Below are 27,927 nucleotides of genomic sequence, written 5' to 3'. Positions count from 1 at the left end.
GTGTCAGTGTTCGAGGAAACAAAATGGTTCTGTGCACTGGACAACGTGTGTTTCCAGATGATCCACTATTGAAAGAGGATGATGACGTTGAAATGATGGATACCACAGTTGTAGCGACGGGTAACTCGGTTCAAGTGTTTGAAATTTTGTGATAATTTATTAATATCGTTTTCTCAAAAAAGTTGTTATTTTGCATGTTGTTAAAAAGTAATAAAGTTTACTGAAATTTCTGTGATTCTCAAAGTATAGAGAAGATGTTTTATTTGTGATACAAAATATGAATAATTTCATTCAAGAATACATATCACGAGATGAAGATCCAATTTGATGTAATGGTATTGGTGGCATAATTCCCGTTGCGTCATGATGAACAAATCGACTGGTTGCAGGTGGTGAGAGTCTGGAAATTCCAAATTTGCTGTGAATACATCCACACAGATATCACTCACTCAGAATCACAATGTTGTTTATGCATTGGCTTTTGCTGTCGATACGGTTGCCGTTGTCTATGTTTCGTATCGCTTTTTCGTTTTGATTTTTTCTTTCTTTCCAGTTTCTTTTTGAATAAATATAAGAAGAATCCACAGATGAATACAAATATTCCACCACAGAAAATGGCAGCAATCACAACTGTTCGATCCGCGGTCTTCTCTTTTAGTGAACCTGAAATCAGGTTTTTTTTTCAATATTTCAGAATAGTTACTACTTTCACAAGAATTCGACAGTATAATTAGACGAAAAAGCTCACACAAAGTACGGCAACAAGATTAATGACAAGCAAAATCATTTGAAGATTTGAAATTGAAGATGATGACGTGGCGAACGACATGAATTTGGCAGTGTAGTATGTCCTCGGAGAAACATTTTGACCTGTGCAAATCAAGCTGAGTTAATTCAAAAAGTTTCACTCTGAAGTTAATAAAAGCACACAAGAAGCTTCAAGATATTCGAAAAGTGGGCGGAGTCATGAATTACAAATTCTCACGGTTCAAGACTTACAATGTTGTTCATCAGTATCATCTTGTACTCCATATCCACAGTTATCCAGTCCATTACATCTTAATTTTGCATCGATGCATAACTTCGAATAGGTGCATAAATAGAGAGAATCTGATTTACAAACACTTTCGTCTTTTCCACTAAGATTCTTGACTTCTGTCCATGATAGATTGAATCCTTTCAGTCCGTTAACTTTATCAGGAGCGGTTAGAAAGCTGAAAACTGGAATGTTTAGAAGTTCAGACACAACTCGTACCTTATTCTCACAGAATTCGTCGGTGATAAATACGCCTCGAAGAATTCTCTTTTGGTCCCACAATACTCAGTTCTTGGTGCACCTTCTACCCGTATCACTGCTTTTTGACAACTCGCACTATCAGATGTCATCTCTCCTTCAACATCAATTGCCTCCATTTTCAGAAGTACTTGATATCCTTCTTTAACATTTATCTGCCAATCACAATGAACATCTTTGTTATATTTCACTGGATAATTGGGGGAGATGATGAGTCCATTCGGTTTGAGAGAAGTTGAATTGATCACTGAACCACAACGATATGCACCACGACGGATGTGCGCTTCTAGAAATTAAAAAATATTTATCTGGATATCTAATGAAATTTTCTCTTGTTCTTACCTCCATGTGGAACATCTTCTTTCCGTGCAGTCCGTATTTCGAACAAAGCCTTGAATCCATTGGCAGTTCCACTGGATCCAGAAGTGAACACAACTCTCATTTCATGAGAACCGAATGCAGATACAGATGGACCGGGGAATGTATCAGAACAATATCGTTCTGAAAACATCATGTCTTTTGAGATCTCTTCATTAGCAAATTCTCTCACCTTTCAACTTCAATTCCTCCTTACCATTCTTCACAAAAACATCATATACATCGAGATAATCATTGCAATTGTTATCATTATCTCCACTCAATGCGAATTGTTCGAAATGGAGAAGAATCTCTCTTCCCGGCTGTCCAACGATGTAATAGGTGCAATTTGTGTCAAGTGGATACTAAAAATTTTCAAAATTTAAAGACTTTCATCTGAATTCAAACTCACATTAGCAGGATAGCGGGGACTATTGAAGAATCCAGTGGAAGAAGTGAATCTGAATCTGCATTCATTCGATGTACCCAATGACTCTCCTGTCACTCCAAAATCAGTTTTGAACTCAATCGTTGCCTTGAATCCAATCGGTGTAATTCTATCATCTCTCGTATCAGTACTTCCGAATTGCATCACCATTCGAGGTCCTTCACTAATATATGGACCGAGAAGAGGAGAGTCAGAAGGTATTCGTTCACATAGAGTGACGTCAAATATCGAATCATCAGTTGATGACATCACTGCCTTCATATTTCCTTCACCGATTGCTATTCCCACCCAGGCACTTGGACAAGCGATATCATCTACTGATGGTGGAGCAGTGGCTGGTCTGAAATACATGAAATAATACCAATTGATTGGAAGTCCAACTTACGATGTATCAAAAGATAATACAGCAATCGAGTCGAACGTCAAGATTACTTTTTCCAAGTTCTGTTCTCCTTGCAATCCGTGTATTATATAGGTGCAAGTTGTGTTTGCTGGGTACACTTCAGGGTACTATAAATCCAAAACTTTTCATTTTTGGAAAAAAATTTTTGAACTTACATTCGGACTTGATATCGTGTGAGTTGTCTCTCGATTACTTTCCACTCGAACATCACATTCAGTTCCTCGAATATGGGTGACACCTCTTTGTTTATTCAGAAGTTTATCGATATTCACAAACCGAGATGAGAATTCGTAATCCATTATGAATCTGGAACAAGAAATTCAGTAATTTTGGATGTTGTGTTCCCATTAGAACTCACCCTCTGGGATCCGATTTTGCTGGATGTGTCGTGTTGAAATGAATCAACAAGCTATTTGTCATTGAGTATATTTCCATTCTCTGCTGTAATCCACAAACTTTTCGAATGATTGGAGAGGATGGAGTCGGACCATCAAATATTGTGATGCTGTCGTATGGGCAACTGGAATATTGAAATTAGATGACTCGTTTGTAAATGGAAAGCTCACTGTTCTCCACCGAAGAAAATATCGAAATCCGTAAAAAAGAGACGAATTCTTTCACCACGATATCCTTTCATCAGATAAGAACAATGCATATTATGAGGATAAGTTCCAGGATAAGTTGGAGAGTATAATGTTCCTATTTTACGATCCGAAGAATCTATTATATAACTACACTTTTTGCCACTAACTGGCTCGCCGGCTATGAATTTATCTGCAAAAAATAAATGTTTTGATTTTAATAAATAAAAAATACCTTCAGGAATAAACGAATATTTAGCTCGAAAACCATGACTATCTTCATGATTTGTCGATCGGGAATGTAAAACAATCTTCATAACATGACGTAAACTTATTCTAACATGAGGAGCCACTGTACCACAGTAACGGCCGCCGAGGGCTGAGGAGAGAATGTCTTCGTCGACTGATTCGACTTCGGAATAAATATCTACATATTCTATATCACAGCTGAAATTATTTCAAGATGTTTTCTCATTCAATAAGATAAAACTCACTTTTCAGAACTACCCGATAAGAGGAAATGATCGAATTCAAGCCTTACACGCTGCCTCGGTCCCGCAACAAACGTGTATACACACTGAAAAACAAGAAAGTTACAAATGTCTGTCTGTGAGAATATCGATGTGTCCTGATGTCTGTTTTACTGTGTTTCATTATTCGGTCTGTCTGTGTGTATATCCAGATGTCTGCATACTTGTAAATTATATTGTTGTTCTGGTTTCGAGTTGTTAACTCCATGGCTGATAGCCAACTGCTTGGGCAAACTCGGAAACTCGATGACACCTTCTGGTTGAGATTCATCAAAATGTTGGTCGCATTCTGGAAGAGGCGGCGGATTACGGTAGGATTACGATATATGGAACAGCGCCGGTATCGAAAAGTGAGCATTATCTAGGTTTTTGTGTGTTCGTTTTACTGTATTTTTATTTATTTTTTTAAAGTTGACGGTACTCCCCAAGTTTTCTGAAACTTACTCCTCATATTGTAACACTCCTTTCAGCCAGAACACCATAATCAAAACCAGTAAACAGGCAATGACAATCGTGAACAAAAGGGCGAATATGATGTCACAATCGAGAGCTCGACACCTTGCACAGTCTTCTTTCGTCTCTTTTGAATCCCACTCGAGAAGTTCGATTCTAGTTTCAACTATTCTTTCCAGACTTCTCATGATTTATTCAGAAGATTTGAGAGGTTGGAAATCTAATATTCTTATGGATGTTCTGAATAAAGAAGAGGGTTACGAGATAAAATTTATATCATCCGACAAATGAGAATTTGAGATTGGAAGCAGTTTTTGACTGGAACATTCAGTTCGACAAACTCAGAAAAATCTCTAGTTTTTGTGTAAGTTCACAAGGTTTACTTCCAGCTGTTTCCAAACTAAACTTTCAGAATCAGATCACAAAAGGCTTATCCAGTTTGGACTAACCTTTATACAAAGTTTCTAAAGGGTGATAAGAGTGGAAAAGTTAAGAAAATTGTGGAGAGACACAAGATGATGACACAAGAATTATTTAGCCTGTCGAGTAGGAAAGAGTGCGCAAAGGGGCGACAAGACCAATCTTACGCAAATATTAGAAAATAGAGGAGGAGAAGGAAAAGTTTAAAAGAAAAAGAGATGGAGGAATGAAAGGATTTAAAATTTTCTTTTCTCTTTCAAGGGGTTACATGTATACGAAAAAAGAAGATTAGAGAGTGATGGATAGGGGGGACTAAACTTCTTGAAGAGAGAGGGTCGCCCCTGGGGACCACAGACGTCTTCAATTTCTATTTCAATACCTTTTTCAATAGAACTCTTCACTTAGAATCCACTTATTGTGCAATTTACGCAAATAGAACACACTTTTTACTAGATGAGCACACTTTTCGATACTTTCGCTTTGGCAGGAAAGATTTGAACAAGTTTGAAAAACAGGTTACGAGCAATTGCTTTGAACTCATTTTTTTGATCTACAGATTTTTCCGAACTTAAATGTTTGAAACTAAATATTGGGGTTCATGTTTCTTTTAATAAGTTTCCTTTTTGGAATATGAAAATGAGAAATATAGTTTTTCATAAGAAGTAAATTTATATTTTTGAAACACATTACTTTGTTCATTTTATGTTTCCAATTTGGTTTTTTCTTTACGGGATCATTCATGGCCGCAAGGCGGTTTTTAAAAAATTTTATCAGAATGTTGGCATCAAAAATTCAAGTTTCAGTGAGCTCTGATTTTTCAGATGAAAAATATAGTGACTTGATAACTCTCATTCAAAAGAAAATTCCTTTAGAAGTTAGTTGAATGCTTTCTAGGAAAACAAACATTTTTAAATTCTCATTTTAAGATTCATGAAATAAAAATAAATTCTTCGATTTTTTTCAAATGCAATTTTAGTTAACTTGCTCTTAAAACTCGATCTAATGTACTTTTTCTGCTTTAAAACTTGTTCAAATCGTTTCCCATTCAATCATTTTCTTTTCTGGTCAGACTTACGGAAAATTGTTTTTCGATTAGCACTGATTGCTTCTCGACTCCTTGTAATGAATAGAAGTAGGAATATAATGTAGAATGAATACATTCTTTGTCATCTCATCTGGAGGGAAGTCTGTAGAGGTTCTGCAAGTTCAAAATTTTTGTTTTTTTTTATAGAAAAGAGGAAGAAGAAGATAACAGTGCAGATGGTTTAGGAGAATCAAAAATTGGTATTATCTGAAAGAATTGGACTTCTGTTCAGAATGTTCAGAATCTGTAAGAGGAAAACGGAAATGAAGAAATATTCCGTGGTGTGGAAAAGAAGAAACTACAATCTGATGACATTTTGGAAGAAATGGGAGAAGAAGAGAGAAAATGAAATAATGAAATTTTATCGGATGGGAGCAACTTCTTCTGGAGAAGATGCTCCAGTAGAAAAGAAGAAAAAGAAGAAGTTTGAAAATGGAAATAGTATCCTCTGAGGAAAAAACAAGAAGAAGAACACTACTCTTAAGAGAAATGAGAAAATTGAAAAGAAAAGGAAGAATAAAGAAAGAAAAAATGTTTGGGAATGTGTGTGTAGAAGGCCAGAAAAGCAAAAAAGGAGGGTCCGGAGTCCCCCGTCAAAAGAAGAAATAGATTATTATAGGAAGAGGAAAAGAGAGAGAGCAAGAGGGCAATGATGATGGGAAGGGAAGGAAGAACATATATATGTGGGAGAATATGGAAAAAAGCAGAAGAAGGAGATGGGGAACCATGAAGAAGCAGAAAGAAGAATTCTATTATGTCTTCTGGAGAAAAAGAAGTCATGTATAACACTAGTTAATCCTTACGAACCATCAGAATGTGATGGAACGTCTTCGGCGAAGATTTTTGGAATTATTCGAAATTTAGGACTGTGTTTGGAAGGAAAGACTGGTAAGTATCTGATGGTAAATGTAATGGTAATGGGGAGATCGGAAAGAGTGAAAACTGACATTGAAGAAAATTAGGGAATGCAGGTAACAAGTTAGTTCAAAACAATAAAGCCTTGGAACAATTTCACTGGCATTTCCCTGATATCTTTATCACTAGAGAAATTCAATTGTTGATAATAAAAATCCAGGTAACAGTTCATTGACGTCCTGCTATTCTCGAAAATTTATAAACAGACAGGAAGGCATAATGTAAAAGCGATCAAATTCATGTAAGTCTACAGTATGACATTGACTAATCGAATTCGTCTTTAAAGCGTTTTCTTTTTCTATTCTTGCGATACCTACTTCTTAACCTAAAGACCCTTTACCATCACATTACATATTTTCAAAAAAAAAAGTAATTTTCGCAACATGCCGAGTTTTGAAGCGTTCTATGCACACATGTGTTCACCTCGTCAGATGAAACATATGCTGCTTTGTGGGTCGCAGAAGGCCGACAAACTTCAAAAAAAGCTGACCCGTCTTCTCATTTCATTTTAAGTTTCATGGTGGGCTTTGAATAACTTTAAAAACTCGTTCTATCACAAACTAGTTAGTACTAACTGGAGAGAAAAATCTAAAATCATAGCTTCTTTTGACAGCTGGGAGAAAAATATTCCACTTAGGTTATACATTCTGTAATATTTGGGATTCCTCAAATTTCAGACATGTCCATAAAAGGCATTTCCTTATTTAAAGCTGGTTAGAATATTCGAATAGTCAGATTAATAATGTTGAGATGGTACAAAGATCAAGAGTCACTCCGGGGAAAAAGGGATTTCTTCCAGTCATCCAGGCAATGATGATATAGTTGTCCATAAAGAGTGAAACAATAATTGATAATTGGAACACAAATTAATTTTTAAATATATAATTTTTCAACAAATCGATCGTTGGCTTTTCTCTTTCTCCTGAGTTCAGACACATTCTTTCTTTTCCTCTCTTTATCTCTTTTTCTTTTTGTCACCCATCTGCTGCCCCCGCAGGAGATAGAGAGAATTCTTCTTGTTGTGCTCTGGTTGATGGTGCATCTTCTCTTCCGTTGCCACCGGTGAATGTTGTAATGCTGTTTCTGTTCAAATCTTTTCGTTTCTTCTTTCTTCTTCTTATTTCTTCATCTTCTCCTCTTCATACAACACATCAGAGTATCACTTGCTCTGCTTTCTTGCTTCTTCAGATATACTAACACTTGCGATTTCATCTTCTGGTACCTCTGAATTTCATTATACTCGTTGTTTTGTTACTTTCGTTAATCAGATCATCCAGGTTTGACGTTCGGATGGATACCTGTCGGTCAGATGTTGACACTTTGGAATTTATCACAATTTATGAATTTGGCTCTCAGATTTTGAGTCAAACGAGTAGTTATGTCAAGACAAAACTTGGGGAACAAACTGACAGCTCAAGCTCTTCTATTAAGTTGACATTTGCTATCGTTTCCATAAGTACTGTAGCTCAAAAGACAGAACTCCTCACTTTCCTTTGCATACCTTCTCAAAACTGCACACATTTCGGAGAACTCTGATCAGTGTGAAAACTGAGATGGCAGCCCAAGTCTTGTTTCAAAAGTAACATTTATATTTATAGAACAGTAACCTATGAAATATTACTTTCAGTAAATCTGGGCGAAGTCTACATTTTCCGAGTGTTCTAGTTACTGCTTCAATATCAAATTCCGATTTTAGTTGGTAAAAATAAGCAAACCAATAGTTTATTTGTATTCTGCCTCTATATTTGGACACTTAACTTAAACTCCTTCAATTTATTGTGCAAACAAAAAATTAGTTTTCTTTTATTTTTTGAACTTTCATATTTTCAAACTGTCTCTCACTTCTTCTATTTCTATCCAATATGCCTACAATTCACTCTTCCACAATTCTCCAGATGACTATATCTCCCCAACCACCTCATCAACAATTCGAGAGTTATCAATGGACTACTGAAAGTCGCAGTAGTCAACAAAGAAATGGAACAATGACACCATCTCAAGACGGGCGGCTCTCCGCTATCCCGGATCCCGTCGAGCGACACGTGGCAAGATGGAGAAGTGAGAGTAGGAACTCCAATAAGGACAAAGTGTTCCGTAACGATGAGGAGTTCAGTCAACGTGAGTTTTGAAGAATTTATTTCTGAAACTATTATTTGGTTTCGAAATCTAACAGCGTTATTTCAATCAACAAATCAATTTTTAGAAGACGAAATTGTCAACGGAACATTGACCGCTTTGAAAAATGATGTGGAACAAACGACCGAAATCATTCGTCGCAAGCAAGAACAAATGGTATTTCGTCTTCTTTTCTCTATTTACAAACTTCTTTAAACGCGTGTTTTTCAGAGAATGGAACGTCGTCAATTCCAAACTGAAATGGAAGTCAATGGAAGAATCACAATTGATCCAACTGACGATTGGTTGGCTGCAAGACTCAAAGCTGTCAGTGCAGATGATATGAACAGACAATTAGACACCTTGAAACAGAATCAGAGTAAGTTCTCGTTCTTCTACTAATTTTAGTAGTCGACACGAAACGTTTTCAGGACAAAACGCTGTGACTGACACTCTCGCTGCACTTGTCTACGACGTGAATGCCACTACTGAAGTGCTCCGTCGTGGACAACGTGGACGGGATGGGGAGGATGGAAGTAAGAAGAGAAAAGAAGAGATTGAGTACACACTGAGACTCACACCTGCTCCTGAGGAACAGATCCCACAAAGGCCAAAAATTCGTAAGTTGGGGACATTCGGATAAACAATTAAGAAATAGAAATTTCGATAAATCGAACTATAAACTATATTCAAATAATTTTCAGCAGAAGATGACCATCTTGAGAAGGACGATTACTCCCGTGACTACGGTCTCCAGATGACCGAAGAGACCGACAGTCTCCGTCGTCGTCGTGCCAGAAGTACAACTCCACGTAGAACATTACACATCTCTGGATCTCCTCCACCACCACCAGCCGCAGTCTGTGCTTACTGTAGTGAAGAAATCGATGGAGCAATTCTGACTGCATTGGCACCGAACTCGGAAAGAGCTCAAAAGTTCCATACGTATCATTTCATGTGCACATACTGTCAGAAAGCATTGAACATGCATGGAACATTCCGTGAACACGATCGTAAACCATATTGTCATGATTGCTTTTACAAGTTATATAACGGATTGCAATACGCTCCAGATGATCATCAAGCTTCTATCGAAAAACTCATTTAATTCTGTTTTATATAGTATTGTGTGACTTTTCTTTTGACTTTTTCCCTGAATATTTGAAATGAACTTCTCATTAATAACTGAATCATCATAACATGCCTTGTTATTTAATTCCAAACACACTCCGGTCGATACTGACCAAAAGGGGAACGAATAAGGGAGGGGGACTCCAGGTTGCCATGGAAACTCGCTACGCATGCTCACCGAGCACGAGAGCCCAGCTCTCAATTTGCACCTCTTTCTTTTTATACTTCTGCATTTTTAAATTCGAATATAAAAACAAATAGTTTCGCAGAACCATGGCGAGATCCATGGAAGAAAATTCACGGAAATGGACGGCACCAGTGTTGATGAAAAGTGGTGAAGTGTTTTGTCCATCGACATGTGTCACACTTGGTCCCATTTACAATGAAAGTGAATCGAAATTGATAATTGGAACAGGAGGACATCGAGGAATGAATATGAAATTGAGAGTTTTCAAAGATGTCGATCAAGATGAAGAGTGCACTTTAGCTGAAAGTCCAACTGCAATTATGCATTTTGTGAATGAGGCAGTAAGGAAAAATCTAGGTTTTATTTCTGTTTTATTGTCACTGAGTGTCGAACTTCATTTTTCGAATACACAAGTTTCAAAGGACAATTTTCAGCGTGCTGTCCCAACTATAGCTGTTGCTGCCGGATCATCACTTCTAGTATACAAGAATATGAAGCCGTTCTATAAGGTAATCGTGAATATTTCATTCCAGCTTCACATCGTTTCATTCAGTTCACTGTTCCCAGTTCTCCAATTATACCAACAGAATTAGAAGCATGGAAGGCTGCTGCATCCAACAAAATTAATCCGAACACGTTGTCTACAGTACTCGAACGTCTCGTTACTGATGTCTCATTCTCGAAATTGACTCCAATGTCACAAACATATATTCTTTCGAAATCAAATGAAGATAAATTAGCTTTGATTGAAAAAATCGGTGGAAAAATTCTGAATTCTGGAACGATAACTTGCATTGCGAAACTAACGAAATCAGCAGCTGATATAATGGATATTCTTGTATTTGGAACTGAACATTGTGATGTTTTCCTGATTGATGGACAAGCATTCACTATTATTCAACAAATTAAACTGCAATCGGTTCCAGTTACAATCAGAACTTATGGTATGTCAGGTTCGTTGGGTGATTATGATAATTATCCATTTCTAAGGGTATTTCGATGTGGATTATCGAATTTTCGTTCATACGAGAGACTCGTTGATATTCAGTATAAAGCGAAATGACACAGAATACAAACCAATTATTGTGTCACAAAGTATGATCACTTCCATGATATTACACAATAAAAGTGTGAGTTTTCTAATTGTTTAAACTTTCCACGCATCTCATTCAAATTATTTTCAGATAGTATATACAACCACTGAAGATCATATCACATTCTGTAACTTCAAAGGAAAGAAGACAGGCAGAGCGAAGTGTAAAGATAAGGTTTGGAATACTTTACTGAAGGCAAGAGTTGGAATCACTATATTTCAGGTGAAAATGATTGAACCTTTCTACTATGAAACCAAACAACTGTCAGCTGTGATTGCTGTATTTGATAAGGAACTTCGAATGTATAATGATAGTTATTTGTTGGATGTTACCAAATTCCAGAAGCCATTGGCTTGGGTCAAATATGGATGTTACGGAAGAGAGGACTCTTCATTGATTGTATGCTTCAAAGGTTCTCTTTTTTAAGAGATATATTCTTGAACAACTTCTGATTTCAGATGGAACACTTGGTATCCAAATCTTCCGTCGAACTGCAAACTTTGATATACGAAAAGACTTCAATGAAGTCCCTCCGGCACATGCTTTGAAACTTCAAATTCCAAAAAAGACGAAAATTTTCATTGATCAAACTCAAAGAGAACTGGAATTTTCATCAAAGATTCATAATGTAAAACTCTCAAAGTCCTCTATATTTTCAATAAATCGAAGCAATTCAGGCGTATCAAAAACACTTGTTCAACATGAAATTCAAAGTTGCGGAGTCGTATCTTGCACTGGCATCAAGTGCAACTTCTTCCGTCTCCACAACTTCATCTCTTCCAATTGAAATCGCTGTTGATATTAATGGATTCGGGCCAACACACAGAATGACTGTCCGACTTTTGTCATCAAGGTACAGTAGGCTAATGACTGAATTTCTCATTTCACGTGTTTGTTTTCAGCAGACAAAATTTGTATGATATGCAAATATCAATAATTTGTGATCCGGAAGTATACGAGTTCGAGACACCTTTGATGATGGTCCCAATACTGACTCCTGGACACGCGTACACGTATACAACACTTCTGACGTGCAAGGACCCGGAAAGAGTGAGTGAGACAAAGAGATAGAAGTTGATTGGTTGAAATGCATTATAAACTTTTTTCAAACTTAAAACTTTGTTTCGCAGGCAACAACAAGTGAAGTCCGAGCCCTCCTGATTCATGAAAAACGTGCGACTCCAATCGTAACAGCAGTCATAAAGATGCCATTCAGTGAATTCCCTCTCGATTAGCTCTCATCATGTTCCTCTCTAAATAACTTCAATTTTATTCGTTCTTTGTGTATCTTCTTTTGTGCGAACAATCATGCCATTGCTGGTGGTGTGCTCTCTTATCTATACAATTGTTTTCTTTCTTTTTATCTTTTTTCTTTCTTCGATATAAAATGTATTTGGTCACAGTCTCAGTTACAGAGTTTCTCTTATTCGTTCTTCTGAAATAATGATTACTTTGACTCGAACTGGAGCTGCTGAAAACGTGGCACTTATTGCTCTGAACCGTCCGAATGCATTGAATGCTTTGTGCCGTCAATTGATGCAAGAATTGTCTGAAACTTTGCTGAAAGTGGAACATGATTCATCATACAATGTGATTGTTTTAACAGGAAATGAGAAGGCTTTTGCTGCCGGAGCTGATATCAAAGAGATGGCGAAGTTGGAGTTCGCCGATGTTTTTCAGAATGAGTACGCTTAAAAATGAATTACTTCATAGAAAATTATAGTTTTTTTTCCCAGTTTTTTCAACAATTGGGATACTCTTTCCCACATCACAAAACCCGTAATTGCGGCTGTCAATGGATTTGCACTGGGCGGTGGAACAGAACTTGCATTGATGTGTGATATTGTTTATGCTGGAGAAAATGCAGTATTCGGACAACCTGAAATCAATATTGGAACAATTCCAGGATTAGGAGGAACTCAGAGATGGCCGAGATTCACGAATAAATCGATTGCAATGGAGGTAAGGGATACTGTAGATCTGAAGCAACTCATTATTTTCCAGATATGTCTCACCGGTGACCGTTTGAGTGCCCAGGATGCGAAAGAAGTTGGTCTCGTCAGCAAAATCTTTCCAACCCAACAATTGGTATCAGAAGCTGTAATTCTCGCTGATAAAATCGCCAAAAACTCTCCGTTGATCGTCAAGACTGTGAAGAACTCTGTCAACTCGGCCTATGAAACGTCTTTAAATCAGGGCCTCCAAATTGAGAAACAGTTGTTCCAATCGACGTTTGCCACGAATGATCGGAAGGAAGGTATGACCGCTTTCGCTGAGAAAAGAGGACCTAAGTGGGCAGGAAACTAAATTTGTAAACGTAAATTCCATGGATTAATAAATTAATTTATAAATACTTTCGTTTTCATTTTGAAAATACTCTAATATTTTGAAGTGATGCATGTAAAGCAGGAACAAAAAACAGTAAACAATAAATTATTCTAATAAATTAATGATGATGTCCTCCTCCACTGTGGTCATGAGAGTGTCCATGGCCATCGTCGTGGGAATGCCCGTGTTGTGTTTTGTCTCTTATCACAGATCCGCGAACAACCTGGAAATCAGAAACGGTCATAAAACAGAAGTTCCCTAAATCGTACCGTATAACCAATTTTGTAATTCGGACACAATTGTTGTATCCTATGTGCAAATGCCTTCTTTTCTACTTGCACTGTCGAATGGCCGGCTCCAGTGCTCTTCAGAATGTTTGCCACACGATGCCGAACCATTTGTGCATTCGCTTCATCTTTAACTTGTACATGTACACTTGCTACGTTGATATCATTATGCTGCCACATATGAGCATTCGAATACGATTCCACGTGTTCAATCTGTAGACAATAAAAACATAGGAAAACACCTATTAATCGAAATTACCTCTAAAATCTCATTGACATGATACTCAAACTCGTCCTCTTCCGGAATATCTTGTAGTAAAGTATTCACAGACGAAACGAGAAGAGGATACACTGAACCAATGATAAGTAGTGAAAGAATGAGAGAACACAGTGGATCAACCCAAACCCATCCGAACCATTGAATCAATAATGTAGAAATGATAACGAAAACAGATCCGAGCGTATCAGCAAGAACATGAAGGAATACTCCTTGCATATTAGCATTTCCATGAGAATGTCCATGTGAATGTGATCCACCACCTCCGTGAGAATGTCCGTGAGAGGATCCACCATGTGAATGGCCGTGTTCTCCGAGAGAATACATTCCGAATAAGTTCACTAAAAGTCCAGAAACTGCTACGAACAGTAGACGGTCTGTGTTGATATTTGGTGGATCGAATAGTCGTTCTAATGCTTCGATTAAGATGAATAAAGCAATGACACAGAGGAAGAGAGCGTTGATGAATCCGGAGAGAATCTGAAAAACTTCAATTTCGTATTTTTCAAATTAGTAGTGATTGTTTTTTTGCTATATTGCTTGAATTCAGTTTTTAATGCTCAAGATTCGCCGATCTGACAGTGTTCTGATCGTTCGAAACGTTTTCACTCACCTCAACCCTTCCAAAACCAAAAGTAAAATGCTTCGATGGAGGCCATCTAGCCATAACAGATGCAACTAATCCCATAACCAATGCACTACAATCGAATAACATATGGAATCCATCGGATATCAATCCTAAACTGTTTGTCCAGAATCCGTACAGAAATTCAATTCCACAGAATCCCAAATTAACACAAAGGAACCAAAAGATTCTTCTCGAATCGTTGTTCGCCAGAATCTCGTTGAGTGTATCTTTCATGAATCGCATCAAAGACTTTGAAGTTTTCTGGAGGAATGCCTCTCCGTATGTGAATAATGGAAGACCAGTATTCGAGATTCCAACAAATTGTCCTCCTCTATGTTTTGGAGCATTTGAATGAGTGAGAGAAATAGAAGCTGAAAAAAAAACGAATTCAATTTTTCGTTTCGGTTTACAACTATTTAATTAATGTTTTTCAAAAACTCACCGAGAATGAAACAGACCACTGTAATCGAGACTCCACCAGTCAATGCATGATCTCCGAGGTTCTGATGCCCATACCACAAGTATGCCAATCCAAATGCGCATGCGAACATCGTTACTGATGACCAACGGGCAGCCGCCATGATTGGATCTGCCACATGTTGGAAACAAATGCTTTCAGCATAAAAATCGAGCACAAATACGAATACGGCAACGATGATGAGAAGGATAGAGTATTCGAAGAATCCCATGGATGCAATGGAACTGGATGAAAGTGCCCACGATAAAACAGCAACTGGAGTTAGAATAACAGCACTGCCAGCTGTTACGAGAGTATAAAGTCTCTTTGCTCCACCAACTTCCACTGCCAAATGACGGAACGTTGTTTCATATCCAGTACGAAGGCACAGCGATAAAATGAGAATGCAGAGACCTCCTTTATGATCAGCCATTCCGAACAACCCAATCAGATGGTAGAATAGGTGGTTCAGACCACTATGATGAGCATGGGTGGTGTCTGAAAAACAATTTCTATTATGCCAGATACGAGTTGGGTTCGTTAACGTATTTTTCTTACCGATTCAAACACACCGAATATGCAGAAAATCATAGCCCTCTAATTTTAAATGATAAATACCTAGTAAAACATTGATTTTCGTTCTCAAAATTTATCAATACGAGGTGTTTTTTAATTCGAGCAAATATGTTAAACTCACGGTGAGGATCTTCAATAGTTCCATCTTTATCCATCAAGAAAAGTGCGACGAATCCAACAATAAGCAGGAAGAATCCTCTCGTTTTTGATGTTGTTGAGACAGCTCCTCCTTTGAAAAATGACACAATTGCAGAGAGTAATACAGTAGAGCTCAGCTCAAAAACTAGAACACTTCGAAGTGGACCACATAATGTAATTCCGTAAAACCAGAGGATTTCAATTACTCCATTCAGTAGGGATAACTTCAGAATCATCGGCAAAAGACCTCGTTTCAGCGACTTTCCGGCAGATAGTGGTTTTTGTAGTGGGAAAAGAATACATGTACATCTGAAATGAAAATTTATACTTTACATTTTTTAGAAAAATAATATTTTTAGAAGTAATCAAACTTAATCTTTATACCATGGTCAAAAACTTACATTATTTTACATAACCAAAGAAGATTTACAATGTGCGAACTCTTCGCCAGAATGTCGACAAAGAATATTCCGATACATCTTAAAATTTTGGTCAGCACGAGGACGACAAAGTATGAAGCGGATCTGAAAACAAAATGGACGTTTATGATGTTCTCAGTTCTAATCAGGTGTTTTTTTTTTCATATATACAACTCTCACGCTACTGAGGGTGCAGTAAGACCACGCCCATTATTGAAAAATATAATTAAATTGCACTTTTGAGCTTATTCAGCTTTGAAAAAAATTACCTGGAGGACTGTGTTGGTGTGAAGTTCCGATCATCTTTTTTCACAAAATCTTGGGCTAACATAGTGGCTACCAAATTTTTTTTCCTTCAAGAAACTTGATGGTTCCGGTGTCCAATTACTCAAAAATTCAAGGAATAAATATTTTCAGACTGCTTTTTACAATGAATTATTCGCCATCACCAAGTTTGGTTTGCACTAAATAAACGTGCAACAAGTTCCAAAAATTAAAAGTCTGTTCTATTCCGTCGCACTGTTTGCGGACTCTCCACGGAAAAACACCACAACTGACGACAATTAATGCAGATAATTCATTTTAAGCAACGTATTTTAGCTGGAACTGAGGTTTAAACTGAAATATATTATGTGAAATTACCGTGGATGATAGCTGATTAGATATACTTTATTTTCACAAACTTTCGTGAACATTCGTTAAGAACTAGAATTTTCTGAAACTTTTGATTTTTTTATAACTGCGATTAACTTTCAGAATGAAGGCTCAACTTCGGATACCAATTATCCTACTAGTTTCTTCATTTTTCACTGCAAACAAAGCTGAAAAAATCGATGATTCAATTCACTATTATATTTCATTCACAAGTGATTCCACTTTCATCAAAGACCCTCCTCCGCTAGAAGACAGTGAATTATCAGATGATTATGTGAAGATTATGTCGAGGAATAATGAACGATTCGTTTGTAAACTGCCACATATTGGTCCGGACGAGAAAAAGGCCATCGACTATTCGGGACCGACGGCTGGAAAATTATTGGAGACAATGTTGTATAAGGACAGTATGTGCTCGTTCTTGATAGATGTATATTGGACTTATCAGGTTAGCTACTTCATCTTGAAAACTGAAATCTGGAATCATCAGAACATATAAAGTCTCACGTTAATATAAAGTTAAAACATTTTTGTAAGTGTTGAAACTTTAAGCAAAATTTTAGAATTTAGTTATTGTCAATAAACTTAATTTCAGGTATGTCACGGTCGTTACGTGCGGCAATACCACGAAGACAAGAATATAGCTGGACATGTCGCCCTGACTGAATACTTCCTTGGAAATTTTGATTCCGCTCTGACAGCATCCACGAATGAACATGTAAAACCTCAAACGCGACGAATTGAGAACGAAGATTATCCATATTACTCGGTTACATACAATCACGGTACAACATGTGATGTGACTGGAAAACCAAGAACGACGGATGTTGTGTATATCTGTGTTGCAAAAGTGCAGCATAAGATTCTTTCGGTCACCGAAATATCATCTTGTCATTATGAGATTGTGATCATGACTGATCTATTGTGTAGACATCCAGAATATCAACTATCTGAGAAGAAAGATCATAAGATTTTATGTTGGAATGAAGATGCGAAAAACGAGAATGAAGCTAAACCAAAGACACTTCAACGCCTCGATGACTTTCACGATTCTACATTTAAACGAGAATATACGATAAATAATGAACAAGAACATTCAAAGCTGGAAGAGCGTGAAGATGAAGGAGTTATTGATGCTGCAAATTTTGAGAAATTGAGAGAAATCAATCAACATGGGTACATTTTAAGTGGAGTTAAAAGGTGGGGGACTCATAAAAAAGGATTTTTCCGAAATCATATTTTGTTTTATAAATTTCTCAATAAGAAACTTCAGATTCAAAACGAAAGAATCACTTGCCAACAATCCAGCCGTCGTTCATCACACAGTAAACCGTATCATAACTGGAGAAGATTGTATTGTTGGAGGAACTGGATGGTGGAAATATGAATTCTGTTATGGAAAGCATGTTATCCAATTTCACGAAGATGCTAACGGCCAACGATCTGATATTTTATTGGGTCTTTTTGATGAAGTCGTTCATAAAGAATGGGTTAAATTAGACCCAAAGAACCGAGGAGCTATCGAGGTAGGTTTAAAATAAGAAAGTTGGAGTTATAGAAATGCATGCGAATATAATTTTTGTTTTCCAGGGTCCTGACCAAATTCATCAAATCAGACATATCTACTCAAAAGGAGATATTTGTGATGAGACTCAAGCTCATAGGTTGGTGATGAATTCAGACATGCAGACATAACAGATATCAGAAGCAATCAGACACACATTCCAGTTTTTATTTACAGAGACGTGGAAGTTCGAATCCGTTGCGCGACAGCTGATCACAGTGCACTCTCATTCTCAATGCATCTCACCGAACCAAAAACTTGTCAATATGTACTCACAATAGATAGTGAAAGGTTCTGTGAACCCCTTCAATACGCTGACGAATTCGGATTGATAGAGATTGCACCAGTCGATGGAAGTCACTCCAGGAGTCCACCTGCCCTCATGGGAGAACCTGTTGAGGAGGTAGATAATGTGGATGGGCATGTTTCAGATGATGAAGAACATGAAGAAGAGGATGATGACGATGAATTTAAAATTAAAGAAGAATTATAGGAATACTCATGTTTTTTGTTATTGGTCTTGTGTTAAATACTGGTTCACCTTTCCCCTCTTGCTGCTCTGCTGTGATGCAATTAAAACTAGCTTTCTTCTTGCAGAATCTGTCTATGTGTAAATAATAAAATTATTACATTTTTTCGAATCCAGTTTCCGAAATTTTGAAACGGAAGACTGCTACTATTTTTCAAATAGTGCATGAGTGAAGCAACTTGTTATGCTATTGCCTTCACTTCTCGGAGTCGTCGGACAACAAATCATTTCCATTTTTCATTTTGCCAAAGCTGAACAGACAAAAAAGAAGAAAATGAGTGAAGAAACATTTTGGAACCCATCTCTCTCTTCTCTCTTTTCATTTTCTTCAACAATTCTCTTGGTGCCATCTTTTTCCCCCAAGAGACATCATGCCATCAAATCGAAACGCCGACAAAAATACATGACAGCCCCCTCTGCTGAGCATCCTTGCAGTAGTGAGAGCACAGGAAAAGCTCTCAGAGCCTCCTACACACTTGAAAAAGTGAGAGATAGAGAGAAGGAAACCAAGGCGCCGCGCCTTTTCTCTCGATGCCATTAACTACACTTTCTGTCCCAATCTATCAGTTAGATAGAGAGATTCCAGTCAATCAGACAATCCGAGTATTAGAGACGCAGGAAGTTTCTCATGAAATGTCCCAATTTGAGTGACTACTGTGGTCCCTCTCCTAACTGGGGGTCGTCTGGGGTCCCTTGTGTGTCCAGTTAGGGGGTCTTTTTTCTCAATGCATGCATCAGTAGTCTCTGTGCCCCTTGCTTTTTTCTTTTTGTGTGCACTTTCACTTTCTTCTTTTTCCTCTTCAATGGGTCTCCTCTTTCCGTAGTTTTCATTGTTTTCCGAAAAAAGAATGAACAGAAGCTTTTTTTTTAAAGAAAGAAGTGGTCAGGAGACTCCTTCCATTCGAGTAGCACCTGATTTATCACTTTTTGTACAGTAATCTTTTGATTCTTTTTTCGAAATGGTATGAACACAAGAAGCAATTAGTTACAATTAGGGGAATTTTTAACTGCTAAAAACTTCTGAAAAATACTGTTTTATTAGAAAATCAACAATGTTCACCTATTCCATTCAGTTAAACCTTCATGTCCACATGACACCACCAAGCGGTTTTTGTGGTGTCTCGATTTTGGACGTAGATGCAATTTCGTACTACTGTAGCTATGCATTCGCATAACTACATTCGATAAAGAATACAATAGATAACTTCCGCTTGATGGATTGATTACACTATGCATAACATCACCTATTCCAGTATCAATTGAATACGGTTGTTACAATACATCATGTCATTTTTATATACATAATGGAAGCAAAAATTATGAAGATTTAATATGAATTGAACTATTTTTGGTTCTGATGCCAGATTACGTCGAAAGAATTTTCAATATCTGAAGCCTTGCAGTATCAATTTTCAGTTAATTATCTGAAAATTCGTTTAGAACAGTTTTTATTACGAAAACATTCCGGCTTCCTTCCTTGTTTCTGACTCATCGTGACTCTGAAAAAGTCCCCGGGAAATTCGAAACATCCGTTCCCTCCGACGGACCCCAATTTTCCGAAAAACTTCATACTGACTGCCAAAAAAGAATTCCCCGGAGAAGAGAACCCTTCTGTCTTTTTCCATGTTCTCCCTCCATGTCATTTCTCAAAAAGTTCTATTGTACTTTCACTATTTGATTTCGTTGAACCATGTCCATCTCTTCTCTTCAATTCATCCATCCACATCATCTGACGCCCTTTTTAGTCGATGCCCTTTTCTGTTCTTTGTGGACGCTTCTTTTTTTTTTGTAAATCCCTAAGCGCTTCAATTGCTTTTTTTCTTTTTGTACCAGTCTCCGGCGGTCCTTTTGGTAAACTTTCTTTCTCCGCCCACTTCTAGATTTTCCATGAATTTCGTTTTCGAACAAGTTGTCATACCCCACTCTTCTTTCTTTATGCTCAGCAATAGCTTTTTTTCAGAATCATTCCGAATGGCTCCTCTGAAAGTTTACGTGGCAAGTGCAACTGCTAACCCAGAGGTTCGTTTTACTATAATATGGAAAAAAAGAAGACTGTCACGAAACAACCAAAAAACAATATAATTCAGAAAATTTCAGACAAAATACCGGGTCCAACGAACATTGATGATTCTTGATGGACTAGGTATTCCATTTGATTCAATTGATATCACTAAACCAGAACATGCGGAACAAAGAAAATTTATGAGAGAGAATGCATCGAAGAAAGGACCAAATGGAGCTGTTTTGCCACCTCAGTTTTTCTATGAAGACGAGTATCTTGGGGTGAGTTTTAACCTGTTAAGATTGTTAAAAATTGAGAAAACCTTTTTAGGATTACGAAGACTTTGATACGTCAGTGGAAGCAGATACGATCACTGAGTTCTTGAGGTTACTGCCTGATGCTATTGTAAGTTTTTCTCTGTTATGTTTGTTCCAGTTTGATCTGAAATCCCTCATAACACCTAACCTTTTCTAACTCTTCTCTTTCAGGGTAACCGAATTCGAGTGAATGATGCTAACAAGTGTGTTGCTGCATTATTCAGCAAATCTCAAAACAAAGGTGTGTGTTGAGTTTTAACACTTTTGAGCATACTCGTTCTACTGAAGTGAAAACACAATTCTTAACATTCTGACATTCGAATATTTGAATAAACGGAAAGTCTTGAATTTTTAGGAGTCAAATGTACCAACTAATGGTGCTGAAAAGCCGGAAGAAAACACAGATGGAGGGACAGCAGCTGCAAAATCCGATGAGAAAAAGACGGAAGATGAAGAAGATGAAGAAGATGAAGAGTGGGATGAAGATGAAGCTGAAGGAGAGGATGAAGAAGAGAATGAAGACGGTGAGAAGAAGAAAAAGGATTCAGAAGAAGTGAAAAAAGAAGAAGACGTTGAAGCTGAAACAACTGAAACGATAACACTTGCAACCCCAAAATCAGCGACTTCAGAGGATGTGAAGAAGGATTCAGAAGAGGTTGACGATGAGGAATTAGAAGGAGAAGATGAAGAATGGGATGAAGAAGAAGAGGAAGAAGAAGAAGCTTAGGAAATGAATCAGAAGAAAATTGTCGGGTTTTCCAGCTGTTTTTCAAATGTAACATCTTTAAAATGATATGTTGTTATCAACCAAACATAAATTTAGATTTATTAATTGGAAGCCATTTCTTATTAAGCTTTTGGTTGACAGCAACGTGTCATTTTATCCATCTATATCTGTTTTGCTCCGAGTTTTTCTCAATATGCCTATATTTTCTGCGGTTATTTTTGTATTTCATGAAGAAAATGAATATATTGCTTCAAGTTGGTCTCCTTGAATTGTGCACAATAGAAATTCGATGACACTTACTCAGTGATCAGCCCCTAATCTCTTTGAATTTTCAAAGGCTCAATTTCTAATCAAACGTTTTTAGACATTTCCGAACTCAAGGATTTCTGATGTTAGCAACTTCAATTTTGAAATTGTCGATGAATATCTGATAAGTGAACTTAATTAAACTTACAATTTGGATAAAACGTTTTTCATTCATTTAATAAAGCTGAAAAATAACATTGAATGAAATAATTGAAATGAAAAGCACCTTTGAAAATGGAAAATTTGAGAAGGAGATTTGTATATAACTCGGGAAAAGAAGTGAAAAGAAATGTAAGTTTTAAAACTAAAATTAAAACGCTGAAACAAGATGCCTAGAGTTATGACGATGCCGCTTTCTTCTATATAATGTTCTTCTACGCTCATCCCATTTACTTATCCACTTTCCTAATTGTGCTTCATTCAACTTTCTCCATTGGATATTCAGTTCAATCTGCTCGTAGGTCATTTCCATTTTAATTTGACCATCCTCTTCGAACTGCAAATTAATAAATTATGACATATCTACTGTCCGAGAAGTAGTACCTTTTGACTCTTCAAGAACTCCTGCAACTCTTCTAATTCGTTTTCAGTACTCAACGGTTCAGCAAGACATTTCACACAACTAGCCATCAGAGATCCTTTGCCCAATCTGAGAAATGGAATTGCGATTGAAACACATAAAAGGTTAACCCACATAACATGAAATTCGTTGAAATGGCTCTTGAAGTACTTCCAGACAGTGTTCCGTGTGTGTTGATTCAATGCAAAATACGAGAAGACGCGTGGAATCAGATTCGCTTTGATTTTTCCATCCAAACAATATTTGAGAATTCTGGAAAGAAACACTTCTAGAACAGAGATTCTCATTCTGGAAACCTACCGATTGATGAGAGTAACATCCTTCGTACTTGTCAATGCTCCAATAATATTATTCTTTTCCGATGGACTGACTGCAGTCTTGTAAGCCTTCCAAATTCTCTCCCATGCTGTTGTTCCTCCTTGTTTCACTCCTTCCATTAATGCAATCATATGATGTTCAGGGTTTCTAGAATATCGATACATTCGGTCTGATGAAAGAAAGAGAAATACTACCTGACACCACTGCTGACCCATTTAAGATATCGTTGATAGGCTTGTTTCGTGCAGTCTTTGATTCTCAAACGACATGCGACAGCGAAGATGTCAACCTGGAAAACGAAAGACTACAATATTTCAATCATTTGTTTCTTACCTGCAATCTCTTCTGGTTTGGAGTTGCTCCTTGTTCATCCCAATCCAATGATTCATATAATTTCATAATAATACTTCGTTGAAAGTCTTGGAATATATCCAAATAATCGGAATCTTCGATCAGTGATTCAATTGTTCGAAGTTGTTTACTCACAATTGACCAAGTCATTTTATCGGTTTCTTCTGCAAATAAAACTCTTTTGTTTCAAGGAACAAATTATAAGATAACTCACTTTCTACATATTCTAGCAAATCCATGTACACACTAATATTGAGAAGTGATGTTTTTGAAAGATCATATGAATCCACAATAATCATTGATCGGTCGATGGGGGAAATCGCCTGAAAACTTGTGGAATTGCAGGTTTTAAAAAGAGATTACTGTGTTTACACTGTGATTATTCTTGAGCTCCTTGATCAGTTTTCCATAAGTTTCTGAATCATAAAGAACTTTGAAGTACCCAACCCCGCCAGTATTCAGAAGGAGCCAGTCATTTGATGTCGTTTCCCATGTTACTGAAACAGAACAAATATTAAAACTGCAAAAGATATATACAAACCGTTTTTATCATCGGCTTGAATCCAATGAAGTTTTTTCTTTTCCGCGTTGGATGCTCTGAAAACTATACAGTCTCGGTGTCTCTTCAAATTGAAAATTGCCTGTAACTAATTGGAATCGGCCATTTCCAGTCTCCTCGTTTCTCTTCTGCTTTATCTCCTTCCGCAAACAAAAATCTCGTCTGATTGTGAACAAGAATACCATCTTCCACCCTTTCTACAGTAATCAATGGATATCCGACTTGAGTTGTGTAAGCTTTAGCGAGATCCGGGATTGAAACGGTTCCTTGGAGATTGGCGTGCTGGAAATGTATCTATTTTTAGTGAAGGAATGACTGGCAAACCTTCTCCACAATCTTCCATAAATCAACTCCGATGGCATTATCATATGCATATTTGTTTAAGTACTCAATCAATGCTGACTGGAAATTCTTCTGCCCAGCCATTTCAGCAATCATATGAATTATTGCAGCAGCTTTATGATAGTTGATAGCATCAAACAAGTTGAGAAGACTGTCATCATCATCTGATTCGATGGCTCGAGAACTCAAGAATCCATCAGGTTCTTGGCTGAATGCCAGGTTTTCTGCGTAGAATCTACTCATCTGAAAATGGAAAAAATAGATAAATCTGTAAGATTCAGAGAGAATCTAAACTCACAATACTCCAATCAGGGAACAACTCATCAACACATTTGTATTCCATATAATTTGCGAATCCCTCATTCAAAAATACTTCATTCCACCAGTCCATCGTCACTAAATTACCGAACCATTGATGTGCAATTTCGTGACAAATGATGAGTGCAATGTGTTCTTTTGCAACAACACTCGCTTTTCGTTCGTTAAATAATAAAGCAGAGTCACGGAATGTGACGAGTCCCCAGTTTTCCATGGCACCTTCACTGAAGTCGTCGAGGGCAAGGAGATCTGAAAGAGTAATGTGTTTGATCTACACAATTCTACAATGACCATACCAATCTTATCCAATGGATAACTGATATTAAAGTAATGTTCGAAGAACTCTAATGCTCGAATCGTCGTATCAAGACCGAATTCCGCTTGTCCAACTAACATATCTTCTGGAGCGTACAGTCGAACTTCGATTGGTGTTGTTGTGTTTCTAGTGAGTCTTCTGATATATCCATAACCATCTAAAACTGCAACAGCCAACAAATAGGTCGACATCTTCACCGATTTCTCGAATTCATCTTTGATCAGCCCATCTTTATATTCTTTTGACATTAGTAAATTCATGTTACTTCTTGCGATATGATTAGCGTTTCTGAAAATATTCACATAGTTACGACCCACTTTTTGGCAAGTCAAAGCATCGGATAAATGAGAATTTGAAAACAAATGTACTGACCTGATAATGGACACTTGGAATGTTGCTTTGAAGTTCGGCTCGTCAAAACAAGGAAGCATTTTTCTGGCAAATGTTGGTTCGAATTGGGTCGCAGCTGATTTTCTGAAATTAGTTTTTGCCAAACACCGAGAGTTCATTAACTGAGCATCTAGAATTCAATTCAAACTTACGTTTTCTTTCCATCAGTTCCGAGATGTGTACTGAAGTAAAGACCTTGCAAATCTGACTTCATCTGCAATAGTTCGGGTTTGAATTTTTTAAACTTTGAAAATCTGAAAATACCTGAGAAGTATATTTGATTTTCAGCTTGATGTGATCCCCTTTATGCAATCGTTTTCCAAACTTCCAGGCCCATTGTGTCATCACTTCACACTTGATCTGTAGATGTTAAAAAGTTGGTTTTGGAGGGATTGTTTCGTATTCACGAAGAGTTAAAAATAAGTTATGATCTATGATTTTCAGAACAAAAACTTACAAAGTCTGCCTTCAATTTCGATCCTTTTTTCGATATTTCATAGCTAACCATCTCGAGATTTTCAGCGTTCAATATTAGCAGCTTGGTTTCACTTTTGATCTGAAACCCGCAGAGTTTTGCTCTGTGACCATAGTTTGATGACAAACCAATATTCTTATAGTGACTTCAGCTTCAACTTCTCCATTCGTGAGATTTGGATGAAGAATCAACTCATATTCAATTGGTTCAGCTGTTCGTGGAAGACGTGATGAGTACCACGTGATGTTGGTACACTAAAAAATATGTGTGAATGTCCAGATGTCCGGAGATAACTAACCTCTTTGTTCGCTTTCACAAATTTATCTCCACTCTCTTCCTCTTCTTCTACTTTTTCTTCTTCTTTTTCTTTTTTCTCAGATTCTTCTTCATTCTCATCTTCTTTTTCTTCTTCTTTTTCAGATTCCTCTACTTCATTCTCCTCATGTTCGGATTTGTCTGAGTTCACTTTTGGCTCTTTTTTACCTCTTCGTTTTTTCTTATTACTTTCTTCTTCAATTTTCACTTTTTTCTTTTCTTCGTCTTCTTCTTCATTTTCTTCATTTTCATCTTCTTCATTCTCTTTCTCTCCATTAGAATCAGAATCAGAATCTTTTTCATCTTCAGAACTGTTCGAATTCACCTTCTTTCCTTTCTCATCATCCTCGTCTTCTTCTTCCTCTCTTTCTTCACTCACTATCGTAGTATCTTCCAGTTCAACACTATTTCCAACATCACTCAGTCTTATCAACGTAGAGTTATCCATTTCAAAACTATCAGAGGATTTCAGAAACGATGGAATCTTGATAATAGAGGAGGATCCATCTGGGAACACTATTGCATGAAGGAATCCTCCAGCAGAGAAACCCAGCCCAAACATCAAAATTCCAAAAGTTATGGCAACACAGATTCTAGCACGACGATGTGAAGATCGTACACGATAAGGGTTGCTCGGGGTCCATATCGCTGAAATGTTTCAAGTTACGAGTTTTCAGTTTACGTTGGCTATATATGACCAAGTACAGTTACTCATTTTTCGTGATTCCCAAGCCCTGACCAAAGCACAAAACTCACTTAATCCATCATGGGTTTCGCCCTCTTCATAGAGCATTTTAGCTGCACTTGAAGTCGGCGGTGGAGGAGGTGAAGCTTGCATTCAATTCGGATGATTTCGTTTCTTTTCACATCGACAAAAATAGTAATGACAACTGAAAATGTTACTTATTTTGAAAGTTAAGATGGAGTTAAAATGGAGTAGACAGAGTTTATAAACAACAATATGAAGAAGTTGGAGTCTGAAAAAATAAACAAATTTCAAAAAACAGAAGATTAGTTTTTCTGGAAAATAGATCATTCAAGAACAGAAAAAATGGAAGTAGTAATTTTTTGTCTTTTTTCGTTTCTTCTATTTGAGCTTCTTCCTCGGGTAGTTGAGGGGGGAGAGTAGAATGAAACACACAAACTTTTTTTCTTAATTCTGTTGTTAAATAGACAATGGCGACCCGGAACGAGCGCTAACCGTCGGTAAGGTAATTCGGTGGACAGGGAGAAGAAGAGAAGAACAAGTTGACAACTGACAAGACAAAAATTAGGGAAAGATTGGTATTTCAAATGGTGAATTTTCAAAAATTACGGTATTTTTAGAATATAACAACATTTTGAACACGGTATAAGGTATTCACAATTTTTTGTACGTGTTTCACTGCGGGATTTTCGGGAATATGGATCCAACCTATTTTCAAATCGACCTGTTATACTTTTTCTGTTGTTGGAGTTCTCTTCAAGTCCAAATTCAGACTACAAGCCTATTACATGGAGGTTGGACGCTTCAAAACTATGTTTTTGAGCTTGATCAAAGAATATAACTAATTCTGGATTTCGTTCCTATTGTTTTTACTCTAAAACTCATAAAAAATGGGGCCGTATTAGAAATTCAGTTCGATGGATGAGGAAACTTTCAAAAATAAGTTTTTATGCGTCTATTTCCGGTTTTCCACTGCTCGGTTACATTCACAAACAGACTAACTTGGAGGTGTAATTGAAGACGGTTGATTCTTCAG

The 27,927-nt window shown here is 37.1% G+C and overlaps 8 protein-coding genes across 8 annotated transcripts; 5 read left to right on the top strand and 3 right to left on the bottom strand.

The window, feature by feature from the left end:
• Nucleotides 1-291: 291 nt before the first annotated feature.
• Nucleotides 292-4,254, bottom strand: GCK72_001477 (uncharacterized protein; the record flags this gene model as incomplete). The annotated part of the gene is made up of 13 exons (XM_053722988.1): nt 292-400; nt 450-663; nt 1,000-1,214; nt 1,289-1,580; nt 1,637-1,795; nt 1,845-2,016; nt 2,064-2,439; nt 2,485-2,609; nt 2,658-2,808; nt 2,861-3,022; nt 3,069-3,276; nt 3,319-3,530; nt 4,058-4,254. The coding sequence occupies 13 exons, from the start codon at nt 4,252-4,254 to the stop codon at nt 292-294; spliced, it is 2,592 nt and encodes an 863-aa protein (XP_053591633.1).
• Nucleotides 4,255-8,380: 4,126 nt separating this feature from the next.
• Nucleotides 8,381-9,708, top strand: GCK72_001476 (uncharacterized protein; the record flags this gene model as incomplete). Its single annotated transcript, XM_003105069.2, has 5 exons — nt 8,381-8,603; nt 8,689-8,777; nt 8,832-8,979; nt 9,032-9,220; nt 9,305-9,708. 5 exons carry the CDS (start codon nt 8,381-8,383, stop codon nt 9,706-9,708), a joined length of 1,053 nt encoding a protein of 350 aa, XP_003105117.2.
• A 296-nt stretch (nt 9,709-10,004) lies between these two features.
• On the top strand, nt 10,005-12,247 carry GCK72_001475 (uncharacterized protein; the record flags this gene model as incomplete). The annotated part of the gene is made up of 10 exons (XM_053722987.1): nt 10,005-10,259; nt 10,353-10,427; nt 10,472-10,862; nt 10,909-11,048; nt 11,103-11,186; nt 11,235-11,424; nt 11,471-11,640; nt 11,690-11,865; nt 11,915-12,062; nt 12,143-12,247. 10 exons carry the CDS (start codon nt 10,005-10,007, stop codon nt 12,245-12,247), a joined length of 1,734 nt encoding a protein of 577 aa, XP_053591632.1.
• Nucleotides 12,248-12,455: 208 nt separating this feature from the next.
• GCK72_001474 (uncharacterized protein) lies at nt 12,456-13,319 on the top strand (the record flags this gene model as incomplete). Its single annotated transcript, XM_003105005.2, has 3 exons — nt 12,456-12,697; nt 12,749-12,974; nt 13,017-13,319. The coding sequence occupies 3 exons, from the start codon at nt 12,456-12,458 to the stop codon at nt 13,317-13,319; spliced, it is 771 nt and encodes a 256-aa protein (XP_003105053.2).
• Nucleotides 13,320-13,458: 139 nt separating this feature from the next.
• GCK72_001473 (uncharacterized protein) lies at nt 13,459-16,453 on the bottom strand (the record flags this gene model as incomplete). The annotated part of the gene is made up of 8 exons (XM_053722986.1): nt 13,459-13,563; nt 13,610-13,840; nt 13,887-14,384; nt 14,518-14,903; nt 14,975-15,487; nt 15,687-16,012; nt 16,105-16,227; nt 16,392-16,453. The coding sequence occupies 8 exons, from the start codon at nt 16,451-16,453 to the stop codon at nt 13,459-13,461; spliced, it is 2,244 nt and encodes a 747-aa protein (XP_053591631.1).
• Nucleotides 16,454-16,879: 426 nt separating this feature from the next.
• GCK72_001472 (uncharacterized protein) lies at nt 16,880-18,833 on the top strand (the record flags this gene model as incomplete). The annotated part of the gene is made up of 5 exons (XM_053722985.1): nt 16,880-17,224; nt 17,372-17,976; nt 18,050-18,302; nt 18,367-18,440; nt 18,518-18,833. The coding sequence occupies 5 exons, from the start codon at nt 16,880-16,882 to the stop codon at nt 18,831-18,833; spliced, it is 1,593 nt and encodes a 530-aa protein (XP_053591630.1).
• A 2,007-nt stretch (nt 18,834-20,840) lies between these two features.
• GCK72_001471 (uncharacterized protein) lies at nt 20,841-21,915 on the top strand (the record flags this gene model as incomplete). The annotated part of the gene is made up of 4 exons (XM_053722984.1): nt 20,841-20,888; nt 20,967-21,152; nt 21,202-21,276; nt 21,544-21,915. 4 exons carry the CDS (start codon nt 20,841-20,843, stop codon nt 21,913-21,915), a joined length of 681 nt encoding a protein of 226 aa, XP_053591629.1.
• A 616-nt stretch (nt 21,916-22,531) lies between these two features.
• GCK72_001470 (uncharacterized protein) lies at nt 22,532-27,023 on the bottom strand (the record flags this gene model as incomplete). The annotated part of the gene is made up of 19 exons (XM_053722983.1): nt 22,532-22,717; nt 22,765-22,870; nt 22,916-23,053; nt 23,102-23,266; nt 23,314-23,408; nt 23,453-23,634; nt 23,685-23,793; nt 23,843-23,967; nt 24,212-24,311; nt 24,354-24,614; nt 24,670-24,938; nt 24,986-25,293; nt 25,378-25,479; nt 25,548-25,609; nt 25,660-25,755; nt 25,853-25,951; nt 25,999-26,124; nt 26,169-26,833; nt 26,942-27,023. 19 exons carry the CDS (start codon nt 27,021-27,023, stop codon nt 22,532-22,534), a joined length of 3,276 nt encoding a protein of 1,091 aa, XP_053591628.1.
• Nucleotides 27,024-27,927: the final 904 nt, after the last annotated feature.

Source organism: Caenorhabditis remanei, chromosome I (genome assembly GCF_010183535.1).
Source record: "Caenorhabditis remanei strain PX506 chromosome I, whole genome shotgun sequence".
Lineage (NCBI taxonomy): Eukaryota > Metazoa > Nematoda > Chromadorea > Rhabditida > Rhabditidae > Caenorhabditis > Caenorhabditis remanei.
Note: the sequence above shows the minus strand (reverse complement) of the source record. Positions and strands in the feature narration are given on the sequence as shown.